At 39.2% G+C, this 27,905-nt stretch overlaps 1 protein-coding gene across 1 annotated transcript in view; it reads left to right on the forward strand.

Annotated features, from left to right (window-relative positions):
• Positions 1-27,905, forward strand: part of PTPN2 (protein tyrosine phosphatase non-receptor type 2) — a 426,691-nt gene that overhangs the window by 354,526 nt on the left and 44,260 nt on the right. Inside the window, exon 9 of the mRNA XM_053714893.1 lies at positions 18,666-18,767. Coding sequence (XP_053570868.1) covers positions 18,666-18,767 — 102 coding nt within the window. The remainder of the gene's footprint in view (positions 1-18,665; positions 18,768-27,905) is intronic.

Genomic DNA, 27,905 nt, shown 5'->3' on the forward strand with positions numbered 1-27,905 from the left:
CTCAAGGTCCTTTTTTCCATCAGGATCTGAAATCCTTTAATTTAAAGGTATGGAGATTGAACGCTTGATTCTTGGTCAAAGAGGTTTCTCTGACTCTGTGATTAATACTATGTTACAGGCTCGTAAATCTGTATCCAGAGAGATATATTATAGAGTCTGGAAGACTTATATTTCTTGGTGTCTTTCTCATCTTTTTTCTTGGCATTCTTTTAGAATACCGAGAATATTACAGTTTCTTCAGGATGGTTTAGATAAGGGTTTGTCCGCAAGTTCCTTGAAAGGTCAAATCTCTGCTCTTTCTGTTCTTTTTCACAGAAAGATTGCTATTCTTCCTGATATTCATTGTTTTGTACAAGCTTTGGTTCGTATAAAGCCTGTCATTAAGTCAATTTCTCCTCCTTGGAGTTTGAATTTGGTTCTGGGGGCTCTTCAAGCTCCTCCATTTGAACCTATGCATTCATTGGATATTAATTTACTTTCTTGGAAAGTTTTGTTCCTTTTGGCCATCTCTTCTGCCAGAAGAGTTTCTGAATTATCTGCTCTTTCTTGTGAGTCTCCTTTTCTGATTTTTCATCAGGATAAGGCGGTGTTGCGAACTTCTTTTGAATTTTTACCTAAGTTGTGAATTCCAACAACATTAGTAGAGACATTGTGGTTCCTTCATTATGTCCTAATCCTTAGAATTCTAAGGAGAAATCGTTGCATTCTTTGGATGTTATTAGAGCTTTGAAATATTATGTTGAAGCTACTAAGTCTTTCCGAAAGACTTCTAGTTTATTTGTTATCTTTTCCGGTTTTAGAAAGGCCAGAAAACTTCTGCCATTTCTTTGGCATCTTGGTTGAAATCTTTAATTCATCTTGCCTATGTTGAGTCGGGTAAGACTCCGCCTCATAGGATTACAGCTCATTCTACTAGGTCAGTTTCTACTTCCTGGGCGTTTAGGAATGAAGCTTCGGTTGATCAGATTTGCAAAGCGGCAACTTGGTCCTCTTTGCATACTTTTACCAAATTCTACCATTTTGTGGTATTTCTTCTTCTGAAGCAGTTTTTGGTAGAAAAGTACTTCAGGCAGCGGTTTCAGTCTGAATCTTCTGCTTATGTTTTTCATTAAACTTTATTTTGGGTGTGGATTATTTTCAGCAGGAATTGGCTGTCTTTATTTTATCCCTCCCTCTCTAGTGACTCTTGTGTGGAAAGATCCACATCTTGGGTAGTCATTATCCCATACGTCACTAGCTCATGGACTCTTGCTAATTACATGAAAGAAAACATAATTTATGTAAGAACTTACCTGATAAATTCATTTCTTTCATATTAGCAAGAGTCCATGAGGCCCGCCCTTTTTTGTGGTGGTTATGATTTTTTTGTATAAAGCACAATTATTCCAATTCCTTATTTTATATGCTTTCGCACTTTTTTCTTATCACCCCACTTCTTGGCTATTCGTTAAACTGAATTGTGGGTGTGGTGAGGGGTGTATTTATAGGCATTTTAAGGTTTGGGAAACTTTGCCCCTCCTGGTAGGAATGTATATCCCATACGTCACTAGCTCATGGACTCTTGCTAATATGAAAGAAATGAATTTATCAGGTAAGTTCTTACATAAATTATGTTTTTGCTGCTCAGGTATTTGTTGGGTACCTGTGGAATTATCTGTTTTTCCTATTCTTATGGAAAATCGCTGGAGGAACATTACAGATTCAGATAGTAAAGTTTCTTTCTGGCCTGCGGCTACTCTGGTTGCCTTCCTCATAGGTCTGAGGATATGTCAGTAACTTCTGAGGGTAAATTCTCAGATTCAGACATAACTCCTTTATCTGATGCTGAAGTAGTATCTTTAAGATTAAGCTTCCTTGGAGCGACTCAGATTCGCCTGTCGTTGTCAATCTCTAATGAATCTAGTGAACTTTATAGATACTAGGATTTCCTGTACTAAACCATGCTGGGTGATTTTTCACAGGAATGGGAGAGCTACTCTTGGAGTTTTCCCCGTCTCCTGTCTTTTAAAGGATGTTTCCCTGTCATTGTTTTTATTAAATATCATGATGCACGGTGCCTATTGTAGTAGGACATTTCTACTCTGGCTAAGAGAACTACGATTCCTAGAGAGGATAGCGGTTCTTTCAGGATCAATGGACTAAGCTATAGGCTTACATGGAAGTTTGTTTTGCCACTGTGTCAAGTGCGGCATCTTATTGGCGCAACGCCTTGTTTGTTCCAATAGGTAGGGACTCATTTAAGGAGGAGTTCCAGAACAGAATTAAGGCTTTTAAGATAGCCAATTCCTTTATTTCTGATGCTGCATGCAAGTAGTTAAGCAGGGATCCAAGATATCTATCTTCGCAGTGCTAGCCCGCGGGACTTGTAACTATATTCATGGTCAGTGGATTTTTCCTCTGCATCCAGGAAAAGGGTCTTTTTTTTTTTTCTACAAGAGTTGAATAGACCTACAAGAGTTTTGCCCCAATCTGGGATCGGTCCAGGTGGGGGGGCTAAATCTCTCTTTTTGTCTTCAAACATAGATACGAGATGTCCCAGATAGGCTGTGGACATAGTTTCTCAGGGTTCCTGTAAAGTAGTCATTCTTTCTCTCCCTGAAGCAGATTCAACCACTCAATTTTATCTGTAGGCCAGATAACAGTGAGGCATTTTTGTAGTGTATTTGGGTATGGGAACAGATTCTAGGATTTTTCGTCCCATGGTACACCTAAGGTGTCTCAACAAGTTGTCTTAGGGTACCGTTTTTCAAACACGTATTTTTTAAGATCCTGAGTTTTGCCTTTCTGTCACACACTATATTGGCAGTGATCAGGTTCGGGGAATCGCTGTGTTGCCCTTCCTGGATGTCAACCAGTGAGTTAGCTCAGTTGGTAAATGCCCTGACTACAAAAAAGTTTGTATAAAAAAGGTCACTGGTTCAAATCCCGGCAGGGCCGACTCAGCCCTTCTTCCTTCAGAGGTCGATAAAATGAGTACCATTAAATTGGGTAATAATAACAACTATATATATAATGGTTCAGGTGCCATCTTTTCAGCAAGCAAACTCTCTCATACAGAGACCTTGCTGTCTTCTTCATTCCCACGGATGGAAGTGTATCTGGAAATGAGTTCCCTTGTTCCAACTACATGGGTAGTTTCGTAGGGACCATATTAGTTTCCCTATTTCTGAAAATATTTTTGTCAGAGGTCAGAAATAAAAGGATTCTTCCTCTTGCCTCTTTCGGCGCTCTGTTTGGCCCTTAAGTGGCTCAATGTATGGAGATAATTGGTCTGATGGTTGCTTTATTGGACATTATTCCTTTGCTCGATTCCATCTGAGAGTCTGCTGTTATGCATGTTCAGATAGTGGACCGGGGAACTTGTGGCTCTGTCTTGGAGAATAGATCTAGATCTTTTGACATGAGATTCTTCCCTGTAGATCAGAGAGGGGAATTAGTGGTGGAGCACTTGCTTAGCTTGTGAGAGGTAGCAGGATCGTTGCCCGCATTCTCCAGAATTTTTTATTTTCTCAGGAGCATCTGTCTTGCACATGCTTCCGGATACCTTCCTAAGTAATAGTGACCACGGTCGCTAGTCCATTGGGTTGGTGACTATAGACTTGGGAGGTGTCTGCTCTCCCCATAACCTTCTTGGAGTTGAGAGTGATCTTCAATGCTCCCTGGCTTGACTTTAGTCGCCTTATCTGGCTGGTCTGGTTTTAGTTGAACAATTTCATCTCTCTGGTTTCATTAACCACCTGGGGGGAACCTGGAGTTCCTTTGCCATGATTGGCATGGATTGTTCGGTGGGCAGAAGCTCACATTCGTTACTTATCCACCATTCACATTTCAGGAGTGATTGCCGGGAGTGGACTTCTTGAGCATTCAGATTTTTCATCCCGGGGAGTGGGCGCTTCTCCCAGGAATGTTCTCTAGATTAATCCTCCAATGGGAGGTGCTGAAGTTGGAGTTGGCAGTACTCCAAGCTTCCAAGTTATGTTATAGGTCAAGAAATCAGCAGGCTGCTCTGTTAAATTTCCTGGCGGTTCCTGGGGATTTTTTTTTTTTTTTTTTTTTTTTTTGTAAAATAATTTTTATTGAGGTAGCAATGACATACAAAACAAAATTTTACAGTTATCATGGCAACACACCTATCTATATACATCGGTATTTATGCATCTAATACAGAAGGTATGTCCTATCACCTATAAACAATATTAGACCCTTAACAATACGGGAATATACACAGCCATGAGCAGCACCTCTTTTAACCTATATACGGTTTCTATTGGACCTCAAAGTTTTAAATTAACATGCGCTAACTGTGCAGCCTAGTTTCCGTACAGGAGTTCCAATTTAGGAAAAAGCAGGCCTTTATACGTCCATAGTATTCACAACAGAACTTAAAAACTAAACACTGCAACACAGGAAAAAATACATACATACATACATACATACATGCATACAAATCCCCCTAGACAGCTAAAAGCCACTCCTGGACTTCTAAACATGTTAATATACCTCAGTATGAGGAGGGGGATATTGCTTAGTTCAACATGGGGCCTATAAAGATAAGATGTTATGCATGCAAAAGACACTTTTAGATGTTATAAATTTTATAGGCCGTTTTTGGGCCACTATATACTATAAAATATCACGTTATAAAGCTTTATATATATATATATATATATATATGCTGTTGCAGTGATTGCCACATTCTCTAGAAACATTTTGTGAGCTCTATATGTACCCAATTCAGTGAATGGGCTTAATAGACAATACATGATAGGGCCCCAAATAATAGCCACATTCTGCCTGAGATCTCTAGGTATATCAGAAAAATTTTGGGGATGAGGCGAAAACACATTATTCATATTATCAAAGACCCAATATGATAGGTAGTAGTTAGCTTGGTTCTGTAATGAAATTAATGCAATGAAAAAGAAACCTCATTATAGCCTGGAGAGCTAAACCTTTCTAACAAAAGGTGCAAAGATAAGGTACTATCTCCAGCAGCTCACTAAAATGTTGCTATATTGGGGTTAGAGTTACACTGGAGCTAAGGAGATATATTGAGAAAGGAAAAAAAGAAAAGAAAAAAAAACTATAGTTCAGCAAGACATAAATATTCAATACCTAAACAGTAGTATACAGCTATAGCAACACAATACTGCCAACAATCCCAATACAGCAAATTCTAGTTGTGAAGGTACAGGCATGTGAACAAAGCAGTAATAGTATATAAAGCAAAACAATAGGGTTCACAAAAATATATAGAACACTGATACATAGCCTTAACCCACATCATTACGTTGCTCTAAATACTTAACTCCCAGATTAAGCAACCTTGGTCCATGTTCACAGCAGTCTTTAATTTAACATGTATGGGGAGCATATAGGAGCAAAAATACATATAAGCACGTCACTTATAGTCATATAGAAACGAACCAGGCAAATTGCTAGCTGTGAGTGCTTAGTGTCGGCCATATGTTCAGGAGTGTACCTGTTCCAGAATCCGACAACGAGGAGAGTAAATCTAGCCGATACCAGCTCTACAGAATCTGTAAAATCCCAATCCAGTCAATAGATGAATCGCAGCAGAATCCGTCCTCCCTCTCGGGACTCCATGCTGCATTTGCCAATATGTTCTCGTATCAGGGTTCACTCTAGCCAGCATTTCAGTGATAGCCCGAGTGAGCATAGAGCTCTCTATGTCAACAACAGGATTCATAGAGTCGCCATCCTGTGACAGAACTTCTTTTCTTGCAGCTCCCGGTCCGTTGTTCTGGGGAGTGTAAAAGTGTAGTTGGTCTTCCTGAGAGAAGACAACCTGAGCCGCGTTTCCCAGATTCAGCTGCGAATGGGTTTATGCCTGGTTGCTTCTTATGGCGAATACACATAGCACTGAGGCGTCTGCAGATCGCCATGCTGCAGGGAGCAATCACTCCTCCCGGCCATATTGAACTCGTCATCCTTGGTAGTGTTCTGAGCTCCTGCAATAACCATTAATCGGTCAAATCGATTATGTATATGCCGGTCAAATTCCGCAAATAAAGCCTGCACCTGACGTAATAGAAGTTCCCCATGATCAAAAAGAAGTGTAAAGAGCTCTGAATCAGCTCTCATTGCATGTAGACTTGATGTACACTGCTGGGGGGGGGGGGGGGTGCTGGGCTCTCTCTCTGCCAGAGCCGCCAAAAGAGCCCAGCAGTCCAGTCTGGGAATTCCTGATATGCACAATATATATATATATATATATATATATATATATTATCCAGCTCAGGGTATCTTTAGTTACTTCTTAGTGAACAATTTCAGGCTGGATTTTTACACAAATTTCAGATAACAAGATTGTAAATCTGGATACAGAGCTCCCAGTTTAGTGGCCATCTTGGGTTCTAGCCCGGGTTGGGGATTTTAGTCTGACATCCCTGTTCCTCAGTTTGCTCTCCTTCCACGGTCATTGCTCGTATCAAATGGGAGCTTCATTTTAAATAAGTTTTTACATAGTCACAGGATTGGGTTTTCCGACCTAGCGGAGATGTAATTCTTCCACCTTGGTGGTGGTTCCTGAAGTAGGACCTTCTTATTCAGGGTCCATCTTTTGAGTTCTCTGAAACTCTCTGCTTGGAGATTGAATGCTTGGTTCTGTATCGGTCTTTTGAGACCACGATTTAGGTTTGCAAGCCTGTTTCTGGTGAATTTCCCATAAAGTATGGCGTAAATTCCCTGATTGGTATGAATCCCAGGGCTACTATTGAATGTAGGGTAGGATTCCTAGGGGTTTTGCCTTTTTCTCCGGGAAGGACGGTGATCAGTCAGTTCTCTGAAGGGTCAGAATTTGGTTTTATTTTTTCTACACTAGACGTGTAATCTTTTTGTCAGACCCTGGTTAGTATCAGGACTGTGTTTAGGTCTGTCGCTCCTCCTTGGAGTTTTATACCTGTTTTAAGGTTTTGCAGCTTTCTCAGTTTGAGCTGTAGCATTCCTTAGATTTTAAAGTTTCCCTTTGGCTATACCTTCTGCTCACAGAGTTTAGGTACTCTCGGCTTTGCAGTGTGATCGCTTTCACTTATTTCGGATAAGGCGGGTTTTTGTCCTAAGTGGAAATATTGTTTGGAATTTGTTGTTCCCTCTGTGTCCTCATTCTTATCTCCTGAGGAACGCGTGAGCACTATTTGGATGTTGTGCGTTTTTTTCTGTTTTTCTGCAACAGAAAGCTTATGCTTCTTCTCTTCTCTGGTGAGAAGTTTAATTCATTTGTTTTTCAGACTGCGGGGCTGCAGTCTCCTGAGAGAGTTATGCCTCTTTACTTGAGGGCTGTCCCTTTTTCCTGGGTTTTCAAATTGAAGTTTCTGCAGAGCAGATTTGCAAGGCAACAATTGGGTCTTCCTTACATACTTTTTCCAAATTTAAAAAATTTGATACTTTTGCAACTGGCTAAGGCTTCTTTTGGGAGAAAGGTTCTTCAAGCAGTGGTGCCTTCTGTTTAGGTTACCTGTATTGCCCTCCCTTATCATCTGTGTCCTCTAGCTTGGATATTGATTCCCAACAGCAATTGATGATCCGTGGACTTACTGTGTCTAAAGAAAAAAAACTAAATTTATGCTTACCTGATGATAAATTTCTTTCTTTCTTGACATAGTGAGTCCACGGCCCTCCCTGTTTTCAGACAGGTTTTTTATATAAACCACAGGCACCTCTACACCTTATTTCCTTTTTCTCCTTTTCCTTCGGTCGAATAACTGGGGGTTGTGGGAAGGGAAGTGATACTTAACAGCTTTGCTGTGGTGCTCTTTGCCGCCTCCTGCTGGCCAGTAGTGATATTCCCAACAGTAATTGATGATCCGTGGACTCATCGTGTCAAGAAAGAAAGACATTTATCAGTTAAGTATAAATTTTGTTTTCTAACAAGAGGGGGCGATTTTGGGAAATATCTTGACCCCCTCATTTTTGAAACCAGTTACTATAACACAAAGTTCTTGGCTATCCCATTTCAGTGCGTATAGTTGTAGACATTCTAGATGCAGGACTTGTGACTATGTGGAAGTTGGAAATACATTTACCTCTATGATTACCAACAAAACTTATCCTATAAAAAGGTGTTTGAATTGCACATCCACTTAGGTTACACATGATGCAAGGTAGATGACATGTCACATTCAGTATATGGATCTCAACATACGTGATGTCAAAACTAGAATTAGTGAACATTTGTCCTCCATAAGTACTGGTACCTCTAATAAACCTCTTGTGCAGCATTTTACACTGTGTCACAACTGTAGTGAGGTTACCTTTTAGATGTAAAGCAATTGAACAGGTTGTAAGACCTAAGAGAGGAGGTGACGGACAAAATTCTGAACAAACGAGATGTTTTGGATTTTTGAGTTACATAATAGAGTACCTTAGGGCTTGAACTCTGAGTATTATGTAATCAATTATTGGGAATAGTGTGTATGGGAGAATTTAGATATCAACTTTATTTTTTCTAATTTAGTTTGGATGGGTTTGTATTTGCACTTTTTGTCAATTCAAAAAATAAGGTAGCCAGTATGACTATAAATATAAGTGCTTCATCATTTTTTTTGAAGACAAAACAAATATGTATGCTGTTTGTATTTAGACACTAGAATTATTTAAAGCAAGTTGGTTTAGCTTTATAAGCTTTATTTAATGCTTTTACTCATAATGGGCACTCTATTTATTTATATTTATTTATATATATATATATATATATATATATACACACATAGTTTTGTATATTTTAAAGAATTTTAGTGTTTCAATTATGTCATTAATTAGTGTGCCAATGAAAGCTGTTTTAACTTTTTTTAAACTGCCTGATTACATTTGTAACTTAAGCTGTGACTACGGCTATATGCTGAAATGCATAGGCTTTATCTTTCTGTAACACACTAGATGGTCTTAACTTGATGAATAAACGTTGTTTTATTATTCAGATATTTGGCTCGCTGGATCTCTTTCATTTCAATATGTGTATAAACACATAAATATTGTGCCTCACAATACTAGCACACAATTGAGTGCGCTGGTATTAAGAGTGGGCGCAAATATCACGCTTGTGTAAGTGCAGTTTTGTGGCCTTCTCGTAATCTGGCCCTTTCTAAAAGTTCTTTAAAGAGGCTTGTACATAACTTGGATGTTGTAAGTGCCTTGAAGTACTATGTAGATGCAACTAAGGATTTCAAACTTCTTCTTCGTCTGTTCACTTTTTTGGTTCCAGTAAAGAGCTGAAAGCTTCTGTCATTTCTTTGGTTTCTTGTTGAAACTTTTGATTCATAGCTTACTTGGAGGTGGGACAACCTCCACCTAAAAGGATAACTGCCCATTCTACCAGATCATTTGCCACTTCTTGAGCTTTTAAGAATGAGACTTATTTGCAAGGCAGCTACAAGGTGTTCTTTGCATACTTATAACAATTGCTACTCTATTTTGATGTTTTTGCTTCTTCTGAGGCAGCTTTTGGTAGGAAAGGCAGTACTTCGGGCAGTTGTCTCAGGTTAATTTTGTTTGTGCTTGCTGGTCATTTTAATTGCATGATATAAAAAGCAAATATTTACCCTTCTTTTTCATTGAGTCCTATTGGGGTTGTGGATTTAGTTTCTCTGTGAAAAATGTTTATATCCCTTCCTTATTTCTCATTACTCATGGACTCCACAACTTTGGTATTAGTTCCCAGGAGTAATCGTATACTCTCACCAGCCGTATGAAAGAAAACATCATTTATACTTACCTGATATATTTAATTTCTTTCCATGGGGGTAAGTTCATTAGACCCCACCCTGTTTTTTTTTCCTACCTCTTTTTTGCTTGATTATTATTGTCAGCCTAGTTTACCAGTGAGGTGGGGGAGGGGTTTTACAGAGTTCTTAGAGATTGGGAATCTTTGTCTCCTCCTAGTGTCAGGGACAAGTAGTTTCCAGGAGTAATGGATGGTGAATTCTCACCACCATGAAATAAATTAATTTATCAAGCAAGCATAAATTATGTTTTCTATTAAAAAGATCAATTAAAAAAGAAAGACCGTTTGACTTCAACTTGCCTTATAAATGTCTGTTTCCTTCTATTGGTAGTGAGAGTCCATGAGAACATTCATAACCTGAGAGAAATACTATTCCTGGCCACCAGAAGTAGGCAAAGACACCCCACAGAAGACTATAAATATCCATCCCACTTCCCCTACCCCCCAGTAGTTCTTTGTCTCATATCATGGAGGTAGGTAGAGAGAGGTGCTCTGTTCAGAAGAAAAGAAGTTTATCATGGATTGACTTTCATTGAGAGCCAGGGATCATATAACCATTTAAATCTGAGTATTTGTATATATAATGCTGATCGATGCTGGGTTTCCCATGCCTCTTTACAGTCTAACCTAAATCCCCTGTCTAATAACAAGGTGTGTTTCACACTAAATTATATACTTATCATGGGTAAGTTGTCCATTCTCTCATGGCAACTTGTCTAATAGAGAGGTGGTGTAAAGTCGTGTCCCTGTGGCTACACTGTTTTCTGTGCATATTCCTGCCCCTTTTAAGCAGGCTGTGACATGCCAAACTTAGACCGGTGTACCGGGTATCTAGCCATATTTCAGTTGTACGGCTGAGAGGGGAACACTTCATGCACGCTGGTATACAGGACATTGGCAAGCATTCGGTCATAATATTTGGACCCTACAACACCCAGATATTGGCCGCTCAGATATTTGTGATACAGCCGCACCAGACATCATTACCGGTCCTACGGTTATCTTAATATTTTGCAGTCCCGCCCGCGATTTGGTGGGATGTTGTCAATACCCCAGCCTGCCGGCCTTTAGCGGTCCTCTGGAACTTTAACCTAATTTATCTTTTTCCACTGATTGTACTCGTTCCCCGAGTGGTAGCTCCGATCAAGCTCAAGGGAATACCAACTAGCTTCTACGTGGCCATGCAGGACTTGGTACGCAGACCTAGTAAACATGTCTGCTCATCTTTGGCTGTTGCCTCAACAGGACCTGCTGAGTCAAGGCCCGTTTTTTTTTTTTTTTTTTTTTTTAAATCAAAACCAGCAAGGTTTCTCTTGGCATAGAGTGAAGACTTTGCGTATTCTTCAGTTTCTCCAGGAGATTCTGGAGAAGGGCCTGTGGGCCAGTTCTATCACTGGTCAGATCTCTGTCCTTTCTGTTCTGTTTCACAAGAAGTTGGTTAGTTTGCCAGATGTTTAGGAGTTTGTTCAGGCTCTGGTTTCTAGTTCTTAAGGTTCTTCAGAGGGCTCACTTTGAGCCTCTGCATGTTGTTATTAAATTACTCACTTGGAAGGTGATTTTCCTATTTGCCATTTCCTCTGCTTGCAGAGTGTCAGCTTTGATGTGTGATACTCCGTATCTGGTGATTCATCAGGATAAGGCTGTGTTGAGGACTCAACTAGGCTTTTTACCTAAGGTAGTGAATACTCGCAACATCAACCAGGAGATTGTGGTTCATTCACTTTGTTCTAATCTGTCATCCTCCAAAGAGAGATTGTTACATAATTTGGATGTGGTCAGAGCACAGAAGTTCTATCTTCATGTACTATGGAGTTTTGTCAATCTTCTTCCTTATTCATCCTATATACTGGTAAGCGCAAGGGGCAGAAAGCCTCAGCTGTCACCATTTCCTTTTGGTACAGAATTCTGCTTTGCATGGCCTACAGGGAAGCAGGTCAGGAGCCCCCTTCATAAATCACAGCACATTCTACTTTTGCAGTCTCTACTACTTGGGCCTTCAAGAATAAAACCTCAGTTGAACTGATCTGCAAAGCTGCAACTTGGTCTTCATTACACACATTCACAAAGTTTTATAAATTTGCTGTTTCTTTCATGTAATTAGCAAGAGTCCATGAGCTAGTGACATATGGGATATACATTCCTACCAGGAGGGGCAAAGTTTCCCAAACCTCAAAATGTCTATAAATACACCCCTCACCACACCCACAAATCAGTTTTACAAACTTTGCCTCCCATGGAGGTGGTGAAGTAAGTTTGTGCTAGATTCTTCGTTGATATGCGCTTCGCAGGAGGCTGGAGCCCGATTTTCCTCTCAGTGTGCAGTAAATGTCAGAGGGATGTGAAGAGAGTATTGCCTATTTGAATTCAATGATCTCCTTCTACGGGGTCTATTTCATAGGTTCTCTGTTATCGGTCGTAGAGATTCATCTCTTACCTCCCTTTTCAGATCGACGATATACTCTTATATATACCATTACCTCTACTGATTCTCGTTTCAGTACTGGTTTGGCTTTCTACTACATGTAGATGAGTGTCCTGGGGTAAGTAAGTCTTATTTTTGTGACACTCTAAGCTATGGTTGGGCACTTTTATATAAAGTTCTAAATATATGTGTTTAAACATTTATTTGCCTTGATTCAGGATGTTCAACATTCCTTATTTCAGACAGTCAGTTTCATTATTTGTTATAATGCATTTGAATAATCAATTTTTCTTACCTTAAAATTTGACTTTTTTTCCTGTGGGCTGTTAGGCTCGCGGGGGCTGAAAATGCTTCATTTTATTGCGTCATTCTTGGCGCGGACTTTTTTGGCGCAAAAAAATTTCTTTGTCATTTCCGGCGTCATACCTGTCGCCGGAAGTTGCGGAATTTTTTTGACGTTTTTGCGCCAAAAATGTTGGCGTCACCGGATGTGGCGTCATTTTTGCCGCTTAAAGCATTTAGGCGCCAAATAATGTGGGCGTCTTTTTTGGCGCTAAAAAATCTGGGCGTAATTATTGTCTGCACATTATTTAAGTCTCATTGTTTATTTGCTTCTGCTTGCTAGAAGCTTGTTCATTGGCATTTTTTCCCATTCCTGAAACTGTCATTTAAGGAATTTGATCAATTTTGCTTTATATGTTGTTTTTTCTATTACATATTGCAAGATGTCTCAGATTGACCCTGAATCAGAAGATACTTCTGGAAAATTGCTGCCTGATGCTGGATCTACCAAAGATAAGTGTATTTGTTGTAAACTTATTTTCTTTTATTGTTGTAAACTGTTCCTCCTGTTGTTAGTAATGAATGTCATGACAAACTTGTTAATGCAGATAAGATTTCCTTTAGTAATGTTACATTACCTGTTGCTGTTCCATCAACATCTTATATTCAGGGTGTTCCTGTTAACATAAGAGATTTTGTTTCTAAATCTATTAAGAAGGCTATGTCTGTTATTCCCCCTTCTAGTAAACCTAAAAAGTCTTTTAAAACTTCTCATTTTTCAGATGAATTTTTAAATGAACATCATCATTCTGATTCTGATAATGTTTTTTCTGGTTCAGAGGATTCTGTTTCAGAGGTTGATACTGATAAATATTCATATTTATTTAAAATGGAATTTATTCGTTCTTTACTTAAAGAAGTCTTAATTGCATTAGAAATAGAGGAATCTGGTCCTCTTGATACTAAATCTAAACGTTTGAATATAGTTTTTAAACCTCCTGTAGTTATTCCAGAGGTTTTTCCCGTCCCTGATGCTATTTCTGAAGTAATTTCTAGGGAATGGAATAATTTGGGTAATTCATTTACTCCGTCTAAACGGTTTAAGCAGTTATATCCTGTGCCATCTGACAGATTAGAGTTTTGGGACAAAATCCATAAGGTTGATGGGGCTATCTCCACTCTTGCTAAACGTACTACTATTCCTACGGCAGATAGTACTTCCTTTAAGGATCCTTTAGATAGGAAAATTGAATCCTTTCTAAGAAAAGCTTACTTATGTTCAGGTAATCTTCTTAGACCTGCTATATCTTTGGCGGATGTTGCTGCAGCTTCAACTTTCTGGTTGGAAGCTTTAGCACAACAAGTAACAGATCATAATACTCATAGCATTGTTAATCTTCTTCAACATGCTAATAACTTTATTTGTGATGCCATCTTTGATATCATTAGGGTTGATGTCAGGTATATGGCTTTAGCTATTTTAGCTAGAAGAGCTTCATGGCTTAAAACCTGGAATGCTGATATGTCTTCTAAGTCAACTTTGCTTTCCCTTTCTTTCCAAGGTAATAAATTGTTTGGTTCACAGTTGGATTCTATTATTTCAACTGTTACTGGGGGGAAAGGAACTTTTTTACCACAGGTTAAAAAATCTAAAGGTAAATTTAGGTCTGCTAATCGTTTTTGTTCCTTTCGTCACAATAAGGAACAAAAACCTGATCCTTCCCCTACAGGAGCAGTATCAGTTTGGAAACCATCTCCAGTCTCCAGTCTGGAATAAATCCAAGCCTTTTAGGAAGCCAAAGCCAGCTCCCAAGTCCACATGAAGGTGCGGCCCTCATTCCAGCTCAGCTGGTAGGGGGCAGATTACGTTTTTTCAAAGAAATTTGGATCAATTCGATTCACAATCTTTGGATTCAGAATATTGTTTCACAAGGGTACAGAATAGGCTTCAAGATAAGGCCTCCTGCAAGAAGATTTTTTCTTTCACGTGTCCCAATAAATCCAGTGAAGGCTCAAGCATTTCTGAAATGTGTTTCAGATCTAGAGTTGGCTGGAGTAATTGTGCCAGTTCCAGTTTTGGAACAGGGGCTGGGGTTTTACTCAAATCTCTTCATTGTACCAAAGAAGGAGAATTCCTTCAGACCAGTTCTGGTTTTAAAAATATTGAATCGTTATGTAAGGATACCAACATTCAAAATGGTAACTATAAGGACTATTCTGCCTTTTGTTCAGCAAGGGCATTATATGTCCACAATAGATTTACAAGATGCATATCTGCATATTCCGATTCATCCAGATCACTATCAGTTTCTGAGATTCTCTTTTCTAGACAAGCATTACCAGTTTGTGGCTCTGCCGTTTGGCCTAGCAACAGCTCCAAGGATTTTTACAAAGGTTCTCGGTGCCCTTCTATCTGTAATCAGAGAACAGGGTATTGTGGTATTTCCTTATTTGGACGCTATCTTGGTACTTGCTCAGTCTTCACATTTAGCAGAATCTCATACGAATCGACTTGTATCGTTTCTTCGAGAACATGGTTGGAGGATCAATTTACCAAAGAGTTCGTTGATTCCTCAGACAAGGGTAACCTTTTTAGGTTTCCAGATAGATTCAGTGTCCATGACTCTGTCTCTAACGGACAAGAGACGTCTAAAATTGGTTTCAGCTTGTCGAAACCTTCAGTCTCAATCATTCCCTTCGGTAGCCTTATGCATGGAAATTCTAGGTCTTATGACTGCTGCATCGGACGCGATCCCCTTTGCTCGTTTTCACATGCGACCTCTTCAGCTCTGTATGCTGAACCAGTGGTGCAAGGATTATACAAAGATATCACAATTAATATCTTTAAAACCGATTGTACGACACTCTCTAACGTAGTGGACCGAACATCATCGTTTAGTTCAGGGGGCTTCTTTTGTTCTTCCGACCTGGACTGTGATCTCAACAGATGCAAGTCTGACAGGTTGGGGAGCTGTATGGGGGTCTCTGACAGCACAAGGGGTTTGGGAATCTCAGGAGGCGAGATTACCAATCAACATTTTGGAACTCCGTGCGATTTTCAGAGCTCTTCAGTCGTGGCCTCTTCTAAAGAGAGAGTCGTTCATTTGTTTTCAGACAGACAATGTCACAACCGTGGCATATGTCAATCATCAAGGAGGGACTCACAGTCCTCTGGCTATGAAAGAAGTATCTCGAATACTTTTATGGGCGGAATCCAGCTCCTGTCTAATTTCTGCGGTTCATATCCCAGGTATAGACAATTGGGAAGCGGATTATCTCAGTCGCCAAACATTACATCCGGGCGAATGGTCTCTTCACCCAGAGGTATTTCTTCAGATTGTTCAAATGTGGGGACTTCCAGAAATAGATCTGATGGCTTCTCATCTAAACAAGAAGCTTCCCAGGTATCTGTCCAGATCCAGGGATCCTCAGGCAGAAGCAGTGGATGCATTGTCACTTCCTTGGAAGTATCATCCTGCCTATATCTTTCCGCCTCTAGTTCTTCTTCCAAGAGTGATTTCCAAGATTCTAAAGGAGCGTTAGTCTGTTCTGCTGGTGGCTCCAGCATGGCCTCACAGGTTTTGGTATGCGGATCTTGTTCGGATGGCTACTTGCCAACCGTGGACTCTTCCGTTAAGACCAGACCTTCTATCGCAAGGTCCTTTTTTCCATCAGGATCTCAAATCCTTAAATTTGAAGGTATGGAGATTGAACGCTTGATTCTCAGTCATAGAGGTTTCTCTGACTCCGTCATTAATACTATGTTACAGGCTCGTAAATCTGTGTCTAGGAAGATATATTATCGAGTCTGGAAGACTTACATTGCTTGGTGTTCTTCTCATCATTTTTCTTGGCATTCTTTTAGAATTCCTAGAATTTTACAGTTTCTTCAGGATGGTTTGGATAAAGGTTTGTCTGCAAGTTCCTTGAAAGGACAAATCTCTGCTCTTTCTGTTCTTTTTCACAGAAAGATTGCTAATCTTCCTGATATTCGTTGTTTTGTACAGGCTTTGGTTCGTATAAAACCTGTCATTAAGTCAATTTCTCCTCCTTGGAGTTTGAATTTGGTTCTGGGGGCTCTTCAAGCTTCTCCGTTTGAACCTATGCATTCGCTGGATATTAAATTACTTTCTTGGAAAGTTTTGTTTCTTTTGGCCATCTCTTCTGCTAGAAGAGTTTCTGAATTATCTGCTCTTTCTTGTGAGTCTCCTTTTCTGATTTTTCATCAGGATAAGGCGGTGTTGCGAACTTCATTTAAATTTTTACCCAAGGTTGTGAATTCTAACAACATTAGTAGAGAAATTGTGGTTCCTTCGTTGTGTCCTAATCCTAAGAACTCTAAGGAAAGATTGTTGCATTCTTTGGATGTAGTTAGAGCTTTGAAATATTATGTTGAAGCTACTAAAGATTTCCGAAAGACTTCTAGTCTATTTGTTATCTTTTCTGGTTCTAGGAAAGGTCAAAAGGCTTCTGCCATTTCTTTGGCATCTTGGTTAAAATCCTTGATTCATCATGCTTATGTCGAGTCTGGTAGAACTCCGTCTCAAAGGATTACAGCTCATTCGACTAGGTCAGTCTCTACTTCCTGGGCATTTAGGAATGAAGCTTCGGTTGATCAGATTTGCAAAGCAGCAACTTGGTCTTCTTTGCATACTTTTACTAAATTCTACCATTTTGATGTGTTTTCTTCTTCTGAAGCAGTTTTTGCTAGAAAAGTACTTCAGGCAGCTGTTTCAGTTTGATTCTTCTGCTTATAATTTCAGTTTTTTTCATTAAGATTTAAACTTTATTTTGGGGTGTGGATTATTTTTCAGCGGAATTGGCTGTCTTTATTTTATCCCTCCCTCTCTAGTGACTCTTGCGTAGAAGATCCACATCTTGGGTATTCATTATCCCATACGTCACTAGCTCATGGACTCTTGCTAATTACATGAAATAAAACATAATTTATGTAAGAACTTACCTGATAAATTCATTTCTTTCATATTATCAAGAGTCCATGAGGCCCACCCTTTTTGAGGTGGTTATGATTTTTTTGTATAAAGCACAATTATTCTAATTCCTTATTTTATATGCTTTCACACTTTTTTCTTATCACCCCACTTCTTGGCTATTCGTTAAACTGATTTGTGGGTGTGGTGAGGGGTGTATTTATAGGCATTTTGAGGTTTGGGAAACTTTGCCCCTCCTGGTAGGAATGTATATCCCATACGTCACTAGCTCATGGACTCTTGCTAATATGAAAGAAAAGAATTTATCAGGTAACTTCTTACATAAATTATGTTTTTTGCCTTAGCTGAGGCATCGTTTGCTTTTCTAGAAATGGTGGAGCCAAGTAAATAGGACTGCCTAGGCTACTTTTTCCCTCCCGAACTTTTGTGAACTCCACAACTTGGGTATTGGTTTCCCATATGTTAAAAATGTTCTTATGGACTCTAACTGCCAATAAAAGGGGGAAATAATGTATGCTTACCTGATAAATTAATTTCCTTATCGGCAGTGAGAGTCTACGACCCCGCCCAAATGTTAAATGTGTAGTGGCAGCAGTAGTTTTTTGCACCTCTGTACCCCTTGTATCTCTTCACTTTTCCTTATCCTCGGCTTGAACTACTTAGAGGGTAGGGGAAGTGGGAGGGATATTTATATCTTTGTTTGGGTGTCTTTGCCTCCTCCTGGAGGTTAAGAATGTTCTTGTGTACTCTCACTGCCAAGAAGAAAATTAATATTTCAGGTAAGCATAATTTTTTTCTGTTCTCTCGCTCTCTCGTTCTCTCTCTCCTCTCGTGTTCTCTTATTCTCTCTTTCACTCTCTTCTGTGTTGCCCTCTGTCGCTTGCACTCTTGCACTCACTCTCGTACTCTTGCACTCACTCTCGTACTCTTGCACTCACTCTCGTACTCTTGCACTCACTCTCGTACTCTTGCACTCACTCTCGTACTCTAGCACTCACTCTCGTACTCTTGCACTCACTCTCGTACTCTTGCACTCACTCTCGTACTCATGCTCTTTTTTTTTTTTCTCTAACACTCTTATGGTTCCTTTTTTCCTCTGTCTCTCACACTGTCTTCCTCTCCATCTAACCCTGTTATTTTAGAAAAATTGAAACCATACCCAAGCTTGCTGTAGTGTAAAACGTTTTAAAGAAAATAATAATTAATGTAAAGACTTAATGGCATATACTGAACTTTATTTACTATTGCATTTCTTATTTTTCTCCAGTACTATGAGGAAAAGAGTCAGAGAAGATCGGAAAACAAACACAGCACAGAAGGTGCAGCAAATCAAGCAAAAGCTGAATGAAGCGGAACGAAAAAGAAAAAGGTGGTTATACTGGAAACCTTTTCTCATTCCAATTGGGTTGGCTACAGTCATTTTTTCAGGAGCATATATTTGTTGGAAAATCTTTTCTCCATGAAGTCCCTTATATACTTGGTGCTTGTGTGGGTGTGTCTAATCACTGATGCCCTAACAAAATCCTGGGTGCTGTGACTGGTGCAAACCAACATTTAGGATTTGTTGCTTGTTTTCAGTTGGATAAAATCACTGTCTGATGGCTTGTCCGAATGCCATCTGCATCTCAGGACATGTCCTTGCAGCTGATGTTGGGGTTGTTACGGATTTAAGTTCCTTCTTTTATAGAGAAGATAAATGGTACATTGTTATGTGTTTCTCTGCATATATTCATTGCCATAATTACACCAAATATTGTTTGTCTATCTTTGTTGCGGTTTGTACAAATTACCTCAGGTGGACATCCAGAATAACTTAGCAGTACAATGGTTCTTCCAAATAATATTAATGTTTTGGCTTTTATTATCATTAAAAAATATGGGTAGCACTGATTGTTTTGGCATCCAAAAGGTGATGTGGAGAAAGACATATGTTTAGTTTTTTAAATACTCATTAGACTGGAAAAAAAAACTTAAACTATTTAGGTTTGATCTACTTGAATGTGAAGATAAGTTGACTAAGATTTGAAATTCTGTGTTGGCAAACTGAGGTTTTCTATCACCTTTACTATTGTAATATTGGGTACAGTTTCAGCCATTTGACCTTTTATGTAAAATAAAGGATTTCAGCCCTCCTTTATTTGAGGCAACTTTTATATAAACTAATATTTTATTCAATTAATATTTGTATAGATGATTTGCATTTTCACTTTTTTTTTCATGGTTTCTTTTTATGGAAGTTTTTGACCTTCGCATAGGGCCTATGTTGATTTCTTCTGAATCCATTAAAAATGGCAATAATCTGAAGTGATGGACATGTAGATGTAGAAATTGGCATATTGGTCCAACATGGACATATTTATAGCTTTTTATATTTTATGAAAATATAGGTAGATTGTACAGCTGCATGTGTGTAATCTTTCATTTCTAGTGTATACATTTTTAGTGCTAAAAAATACACATTGCATGTTTTTAATTGAGTTTAATAATGGCTGCTGTTGCATGAACAAAAAGTAAGGTAATCTCTTAACTTCAATTCAAAATCAGACTTTCTGACTAGGGTTTTGCCTACTTTTTATACATAAAAGGGACAATCTAGTAAGAATTAAACTTTCATAATTCAGATAGGGCATGCAAATTTATACAATTTTCCAATTTACTTTTATAATCAAATGTGCTTTTTTTTTGCATATTTTGTTGAAAGCTAAACCTAGGTAGGCTCATATGCTAATGTCTACGCCCTTGAAGGCCGCTTCTTATGTCAGTACATTTTGACAGTTAAAAGTGGAAAGAATGGGGGGTATAAATTGAGAGCTAGAAAAGCTGTTCCTAAACAAATTTGTATTTTTATATATGAGTATCCTCTTAGTGAAATATATCAAAAACTTTAACAGTTGGTATATGTACAGAAATATATTGATTAAACAATAAAACAATAAATCAGTATGGACATGAAATATACAATTGATTTATTTAAAGGAACTATTTTAAAAGTTTATGTAAAAACATAGGTAAAACAAACATGAAAATAACGTATATGGCCAATCTTAAAAATTTATAATACACAATAAACAATGAAAAGGTCAAAGGTGCACCTGCTACTGTATTTCTTTGATATGGAAAGAGTAGGATTTCTGTAAGCTATGAATATATATAGCGCAAGTAGTTGGAGTATAGTTCTCAAAATATTTTGTACTCACTTTTACACTTTTTCTGTATTGCCTTTTTGTTTTGGTTGGGAAGAGTGTTTCCAAAGTTATCCCAATGTAGCCCGCAACAATTTGTTCAATTAAACAACAACCTATCATTAAACCAAGAAAGGATAACGATCTTAACATATTGGCTATAAATACCATCTACCTAAAGATTAGAGAATGCTTAAAAAAGGCCTTACGGGCCAAAACGTGTTGTATTCTCATATATTGATACATCCACATCAGACTAGGCGAAAGCTATAAGGACCAGTGGAGGTAGTCCGACACTGAAAAAGAACTGTCTGTAAACGGAGACAGATTTGCCCACAGAGGAGAATCAGACACTACCTGCTGCAAAATCAAATTTGGGCATATATCGCCATCATTAGTTTCCTCTTTTGGAACAAACGGACTGCAAACCACTGGGACAAGCAAAGGAGCCATATCTGTTCCAGGTCCTAGCGGTCTCGCTCACAGAGAACGTCTTTAAACCTTCAACTCGTAATCCACCACTTTGGGCACACACCACAAAAAGAGGATACAATACCGGATCTGAGACACTGCCCATTACCGGAACAGGCTACAGATCAACATCTCATACTTGGTGTGAACCTATACCCACTTATAAACTTTCTCACTTGGACAGGGTGACTAACTTTGGAAACAGAAGGAAAGCCGCTACTAAGTAACAGAATGAAAAAATAAAAAGGGACTTTATTTCAAAAATAAAAGATGACACACATACCAAAAAGAGAGCTCCAACAGGCTTACACGTTTCACGTCGCAAGGAGCTTACTCATAGACTGGGAGCACAAGTAAAAAACATAGCATTTGAAGGGGATGCAACCAATCAGCCGGTGTGTCAAGAAGTGACATCAGCACTACATATCACATAACCAGGGCCTCTCGTTATTAGTGCAGCACCTTCATATTGCTGCAGTGTTTAAAAACATACATTAGTTGTTACTTGTAGATAGAAACAAATGGCACAACACATAGAGATAACAGAATTTCACTAACATTTGTGTATTGATAGTAGGAAAACAATTTTAAAATATAACCCTGATGTGAGTGAAACAATGTGAAATAATAAATATAAATAGACAATTATATACAGAAAATGAATGTATAAAACACTATGGCAATATGACTGAATCCATACAAAGAAATATATACAAAAAAATAAAAATAACTTTTAGGCTTGCACTATACATCATGTATAGTATCAAAATGTGCTATAATGACTGGTATTAGATCTGTGGAGTAATTATGTAGTAATTATGCAGTTTATACAAGATTGCATTATTTGTCTATATTTCCTTAAAGTGAATGTAAGTTTTGATGCAAAAGTGCCCGTTTTTTAAAAATTTGCTTAAAAACAGGGGCACTTTAATTCATCAAAATTTACATTTAACTTGTCGCAAGCCATTTCTGACGTCAGTAAAATGGATGGGTCATCCTCCAATCACGGCTCCCCCCGGGGGAATCGGTGTCTGATTCAACGCCATGATTGGAGGAAGCCGGATTACTCATTTTAGAACCAGGAAGAGGCTTTGCGACGGGTGGAGGAAGCTGGAGTGGCTGTCAAGATTAAAAGGTATTTTTTTTCACAACACGAGTGAAATGTAAATTTTGATGAATTAAAGTGCCCTTGTTTTTAATCGAATTTTTAAAAACCGGGCACTTTAGCATCAACATTTACATTCACTTTAAACATATCTTGATATGAAAAGAGAAAGAAAAAGTAGAAATAAGAAAATACTGAATATGTCCAAATAACACTACAAAATATGTGTAAATAACACTACACTTCTTCATTCTGTTACTTAGTAGCGGCTTTCCTTCTTCTCCGTCTATGGGTGAGTGATCCGTCCGCCGCTTTTATTAAGCCTGCTCCATGCTACCTCTTTTTGGTTTAGACCATTTTCCCTTCGCTCTTGTTGGATATTTGCTGTGGTATACATTTTCCTCTAACTTTGGAAACACTCTACCCCACCGAAACAAAGAGGCAATTCAGAGAGGGGTAAAAGTGAGTACAAAATATTTTGAGAACTATACTCTGAAGAAAGCCCCTGTCCTAGCCCTCTATCAAAACTTTTGCTCCAACTACTCACGCTATATACATTCACGCTATATACATTCATAGCTTACAAAAATCCTACTCTTTCCATATCAAAGAAATACAGTAGCAGGTGCACCTTTGACCCTTTCATTGTGTATTAGGATTGGCCATATCCGTTATTTTCATGTTTATTTTACCTATGTGTTTACATAAACTTTTTTCCTTTAAATAAATCAATTGTATATTTCACGACCCATACTGGTTTATTGTTGTTTAATAGATATATTCCTGTACATATACCAACTGTTATAGGTTTTGATATATTTCACTAAGATGATACTCTCAAATATAAAAATTTGTTTATAAACCGCTTTTCTAGTTCTCCCTTTATACACCCCATTCTTTCCACTTTTGACTTTTTTTGTATATGAAGAGGGTCATATACTCACAAAGGGTAGATTTTTCCTAACCTTTAGCAAGCGCATCTTTATATAACTCCCCCTAGGGCCCCTACCCGCATTTTGACAGTTTGCAAGTCTTTCAAAAGAACTGAAATAAGGGGTCAGTCTACATAAAATTAGATACAAGGTATCCACAGAGTTAAAAAAATATATTAATATAACCATGTTGGTTATGCAAAACTGGGGAATTGGTAATAAAGGGATTATCAACATTTTTAAACAATAACAATTCTGGGGTAGACTGTCCCTTTAAGAATCTTTTATTTTTTATTTATCCTGTCACAGGAATAACTGAAACTGTGAGTATAAAGCAAACATTCTTCACAATGCAGTGAAGAGAGTATTTTTAGGCTTGTGGATAATGGACCATATATAAAATTAGTAATTTAACCACTTGCATAAGAAGCATAATTTTAATTCCAAAAAGTAAAATTCATTCACTACTTCAAATTACATTCCTTTTGGCCTTTTTATGTTCCTTGGTTTCTTTACACCTTGTTGTAAAAGTAAATAAAAGTGTATGTACTTACATGTAATGTCATATTCATGTAATTTGCATTGCAGAATAGTGTATAGACGAATGCTTCTTTGTGTTCTGTTTTGGGGGGTTTCCGTTGAATTTAATTTTTTTAAATTATTGGGTCATATCTGGTATATTTTTACATACTTTTGACATCCCAAAAACTTATAATGACTGATGATGACACGAAATGAAAATTAATTTGATCCAAAATTTAAGATTTATACTTAAAAACTATCCAATGTTCAATTTGTTTTTTTCGTACTCATTCCTAATTCCATGTGACATCCGTGGTTGATGATTGTCATGTCAGGGAATCCTCACACCTTTGCTGAGAATCACTGGTTTAGACCATATGTTGTTTCTGACCACTGACCCCTTTTTTATTTTATATTCTTTGATTTATGATTTATATTTCTTTTACAAGATATGCCGAGTCCACGGTTTTCATCCTTACTTGTGGGATATTATCCTCCTGTTAACAGGAAGTGGCAAAGAGCACCACAGCAGAGCTGCTATAAAGCTCCTCTCTTAACTCCTCCCCCCAGTCATTCTCTTTGCCTATGCTAGTAATAGGAAGGGTAAAGTTAAGTTGGGATAAGTTAAGTCGTTCAAGATGGAGACCATTCGTACAATTTTGCCAATGATCCAGGAGGGTCAATTCATGACCACTGTGGACCTGAAGGATGCGTACCTTCACATTCCTATCCACAAGGATCATCATCAATTCCTAAGATTTTCCTTTCAGGACAAACATTATCAGTTTGTGGCTCTTCCCTTTGGGTTGGCCACAGCTACCAGAATCTTTACAAAGGTCCTAGGGTCCCTTCTAGCGGTGCTCAGGCCGCGGGGCATAGCGGTGGGGCCTTATCTGTATGATATTTTGATCCAGGCATCAATTTATCATCTGACCAAATCTCACACGGACATCGTGTTGTCCTTTTTAAGAACTAACGGTTTGAAAGTGAACGTAGAAAAGAGTTCACTGGTTCCACAAACAAGAGTTCCATTCCTGGGAACTCTGATAGACTCTGTAAACATGAAAATTTTTCTGACAGAGGTCAAAAAATCAAAGATTCTAAATACTTGCCGAGCACTGCAGTCCATTCCTCGACCATCAGTGGCTCAGTGTATGGAAGTCATTGGTTTAATGGTAGCAGCAATGGACATCATCACGTTTGCTCGCTTTCATCTCAGACCACTACAGCTCTGCATGCTCAGATAGTGGAATGGGGATTATGCGAATTTATCTCCTCAGATAAATCTGAATCAAGAGACCAGAGACTCTCTTCGGTGGTGGTTGTCACAGGATCATCTGTCCCAGGGGATGTGCTTCCGCAGGCCATCTTGGGTAATAGTGACGACGGACGCCAGCCTACTGGGCTGGGGTGCAGTTTGGAATTCCCTGAAAGCTGAGGGTGTGTGGTCTCAACTACCTATCAATATTCTGGAACTAAGAGCAATATTCAATGCACTTCAGGCCTCATTTCATAAGATTCCAGTCGGACAATATCACAACTGTGGCATATATCAATCATCAGGGGGGAACAAGGAGTTCTCTAGCGATGATAGAGGTATCAAAGATAATCTGATGGGCGGACTGGGAAGCGGATTTTCTAAGTCGTCAGACTTTTCATCCGGGGGAGTGGGAACTCCATCCGGAGGTGTTTGCAACTTTGATTCATCAATGGGGCACACAGGAATTGGATCTGATGGCATATCCACAAAATGCCAAACTTCCACGTTACGGGTCCAGGTCAAGGGATCCCCAGGCTGTGCTGATAGATGCTCTAGCAGTACCTTGGTCGTTCAGCCTGGCTTACGTGTTTCCACCATTTCCTCTCCTGCCTCGTGTGATCACAAGACTCAAACAGGAGAGGGCTTTAGTAATTCTAATAGCGCCTGCATGGCCACGCAGGACCTGGTATGCAGATATGGTGGACATGTCGTCCCTGCCACCATGGAAACTGCCATTGAGACAGGAACTTCTCATTCAAGGTCCGTTCCAACATCCAAATCTAATTTCTCTGCAGCTGACTGCCTGGAGATTGAACGCTTGATTTTATCTAAGCGGGGATTCTCTGAGTCGGTCATTAATACTCTGATTCAGGCTCGCAAGCCTGTCACTAGGAAGATTTACCATAAGATATGGCGTAAATATCTGTAGTTAGTGATGTCGCAAACCTAAAAATTTGGGTTCGCGAATGACCAACGTGAACTTCCTCAAAAGTTTGCGAACCGCCATAGACTTCAATAGGCAGGCGAATTTTAAAACCCACAGGGACTCTTTCTGGCCACAATAGTGATGGAAAAGTTGTTTCAAGGGCACTAACACCTGGACTGTGGCATGCCGGAGGCAAAACTCCCATGGAAAATTACATAGTTGATGCAGAGTCTGGTTTTAATCCATAAAGGGCATAAATCACCTAACATTCCTAAATTGTTTGGAATAACGTGCTTTAAAACATCAGGTATGATGTTGTATCGATCAGGTAGTGTAAGGGTTAAGTCTGCTTCACAGTGCGCAGTGTAGGTGATATACCTGCCCTGACCATGCTTTGCAGACCAGGTATCAGTGGTCAGATGGACCCTTGCCCCAACACTGTGTGCCAGGCATGCCATTATAGCAGACTTATATGGCTTTGGCGTTGCTTTTTGGTAATTAGAAGGCTTCTAAATACCACTGCGCACCACACGTGTTTTATGCCCAGCAGTGAAGGGGTTAATTAGGGAGCATGTAGGCAGCTTGTAGAGTTAATTTTAGCTTAAGTGTAGTGTAGTAGACAACCCAAAGTATTGATCTAGGCCCATTTTGGTATATTTAATGCCACCATTTCACTGCCAAATGCGATCAAATTTAAAAAAAACTTAAATTTTTTCGCAATTTTAGGTTTCTCACTGAAATTATTTACAAACAACTTGTGCAATTATGGCACAAATGGTTGTAAATGCTTCTCTGGGATCCCCTTTGTTCAGAAATAGCAGACATATATGACTTTGGCGTTTTTTTCTGGTAATTAGAAGGCTGCTAAATGCTGCTGCGCATCACACGTGTATTATGGCTAGCAGTGAAGGGGTTAATTAGGTAGTTTGTAGGGAGCTTGCAGGGTTAATTTTAGCTTTAGTGTAGAGATCAGCCTCCCACCTGACACATCAGACCCCCTGATCCCTCCCAAACAGCTCCCTTCCCTCCCCCACCCCACAATTGTCCCTGCCATCTTAAGTACTGGCAGAAAGTCTGCCAGTACTAAAATAAAAGGTTTTTATTTTTTTTAGCATATTTACATATGCTGTGGTGTAGCATCCCCCTTAGCCCCCAACCTCCCTGATCCCCCCCCCCCCCCCCCCCCCCGCCAAAACAGCTCTCTAACCCTCCCCATCTGCCTTATTGGCGGCCATCTTGGGTACTGGCAGCTGTCTGCTATTATTTCACAGTCAAAAAAGTGTTGTTGTTTTTTTAAATGTACACTACTGTTACACCAGATATGAGTGGTGGCACTGGGCAAGTGGGCACAGTATATGCTGTGAGCCTGACACACACGCTGGCAGGCAACTGCAATTAGATTACACAGGGGAAAAAAAGCAGACTGATGTTCTAGCTAAAAAGGGCTTTTTGGGGTGCTGTCCTTACAGCAGAGATCAGATGAGTCCTTCAGGACTGTAGTGGACACTGAATACACTAGCCTAGCTATCGATTTCCCTATTAAATCAGCAGCAGCTACACTGTCCCTCATCTCACTAAGAATGCAGCTTCCAAATGAATCTAAAATGGATGCTGTCCAGGAGGTGGGAGGGTCTGGGAGGGAGGGTCTGCTGCTGATTGGCTGTAATGTGTATTCTGACTGTGAGGTACAGGGTCAAAGTTTACTCAATGATGATGAATAGGGGGTGGATCGAACATTGCATATGTTCGCCCGCCGAGGCGAACGTGAACATGCTATGTTTGCCGGGAACTATTCGCCGGCGAACTATTTGCGACATCACTAATCTGTATTGGTGTGAATCCAAGGGATACTCATGGAGTAAGGTTAAGATTCCTAGGATTTTGTCCTTTCTCCAAGAAGGATTGGCGAAGGGATTATCAGCTAGTTCTTTAAAGGGACAAATTTCTGCTTTGTCTATTTTACTTCACAAGCATCTGGCAGATGTTCTAGACGTTCAGGCATTTTGTCAGGCTTTAATCCGAATAAAGCCTGTTTTTAAACCTATTTCTCCACCATGGAGTTTGAATTTAGTTCTCAATGTTCTTCAAGGGGTTCCGTTTGAACCTCTG

The sequence above is a fragment of the Bombina bombina genome, chromosome 5 (genome assembly GCF_027579735.1).
Source record: "Bombina bombina isolate aBomBom1 chromosome 5, aBomBom1.pri, whole genome shotgun sequence".
Lineage (NCBI taxonomy): Eukaryota > Metazoa > Chordata > Amphibia > Anura > Bombinatoridae > Bombina > Bombina bombina.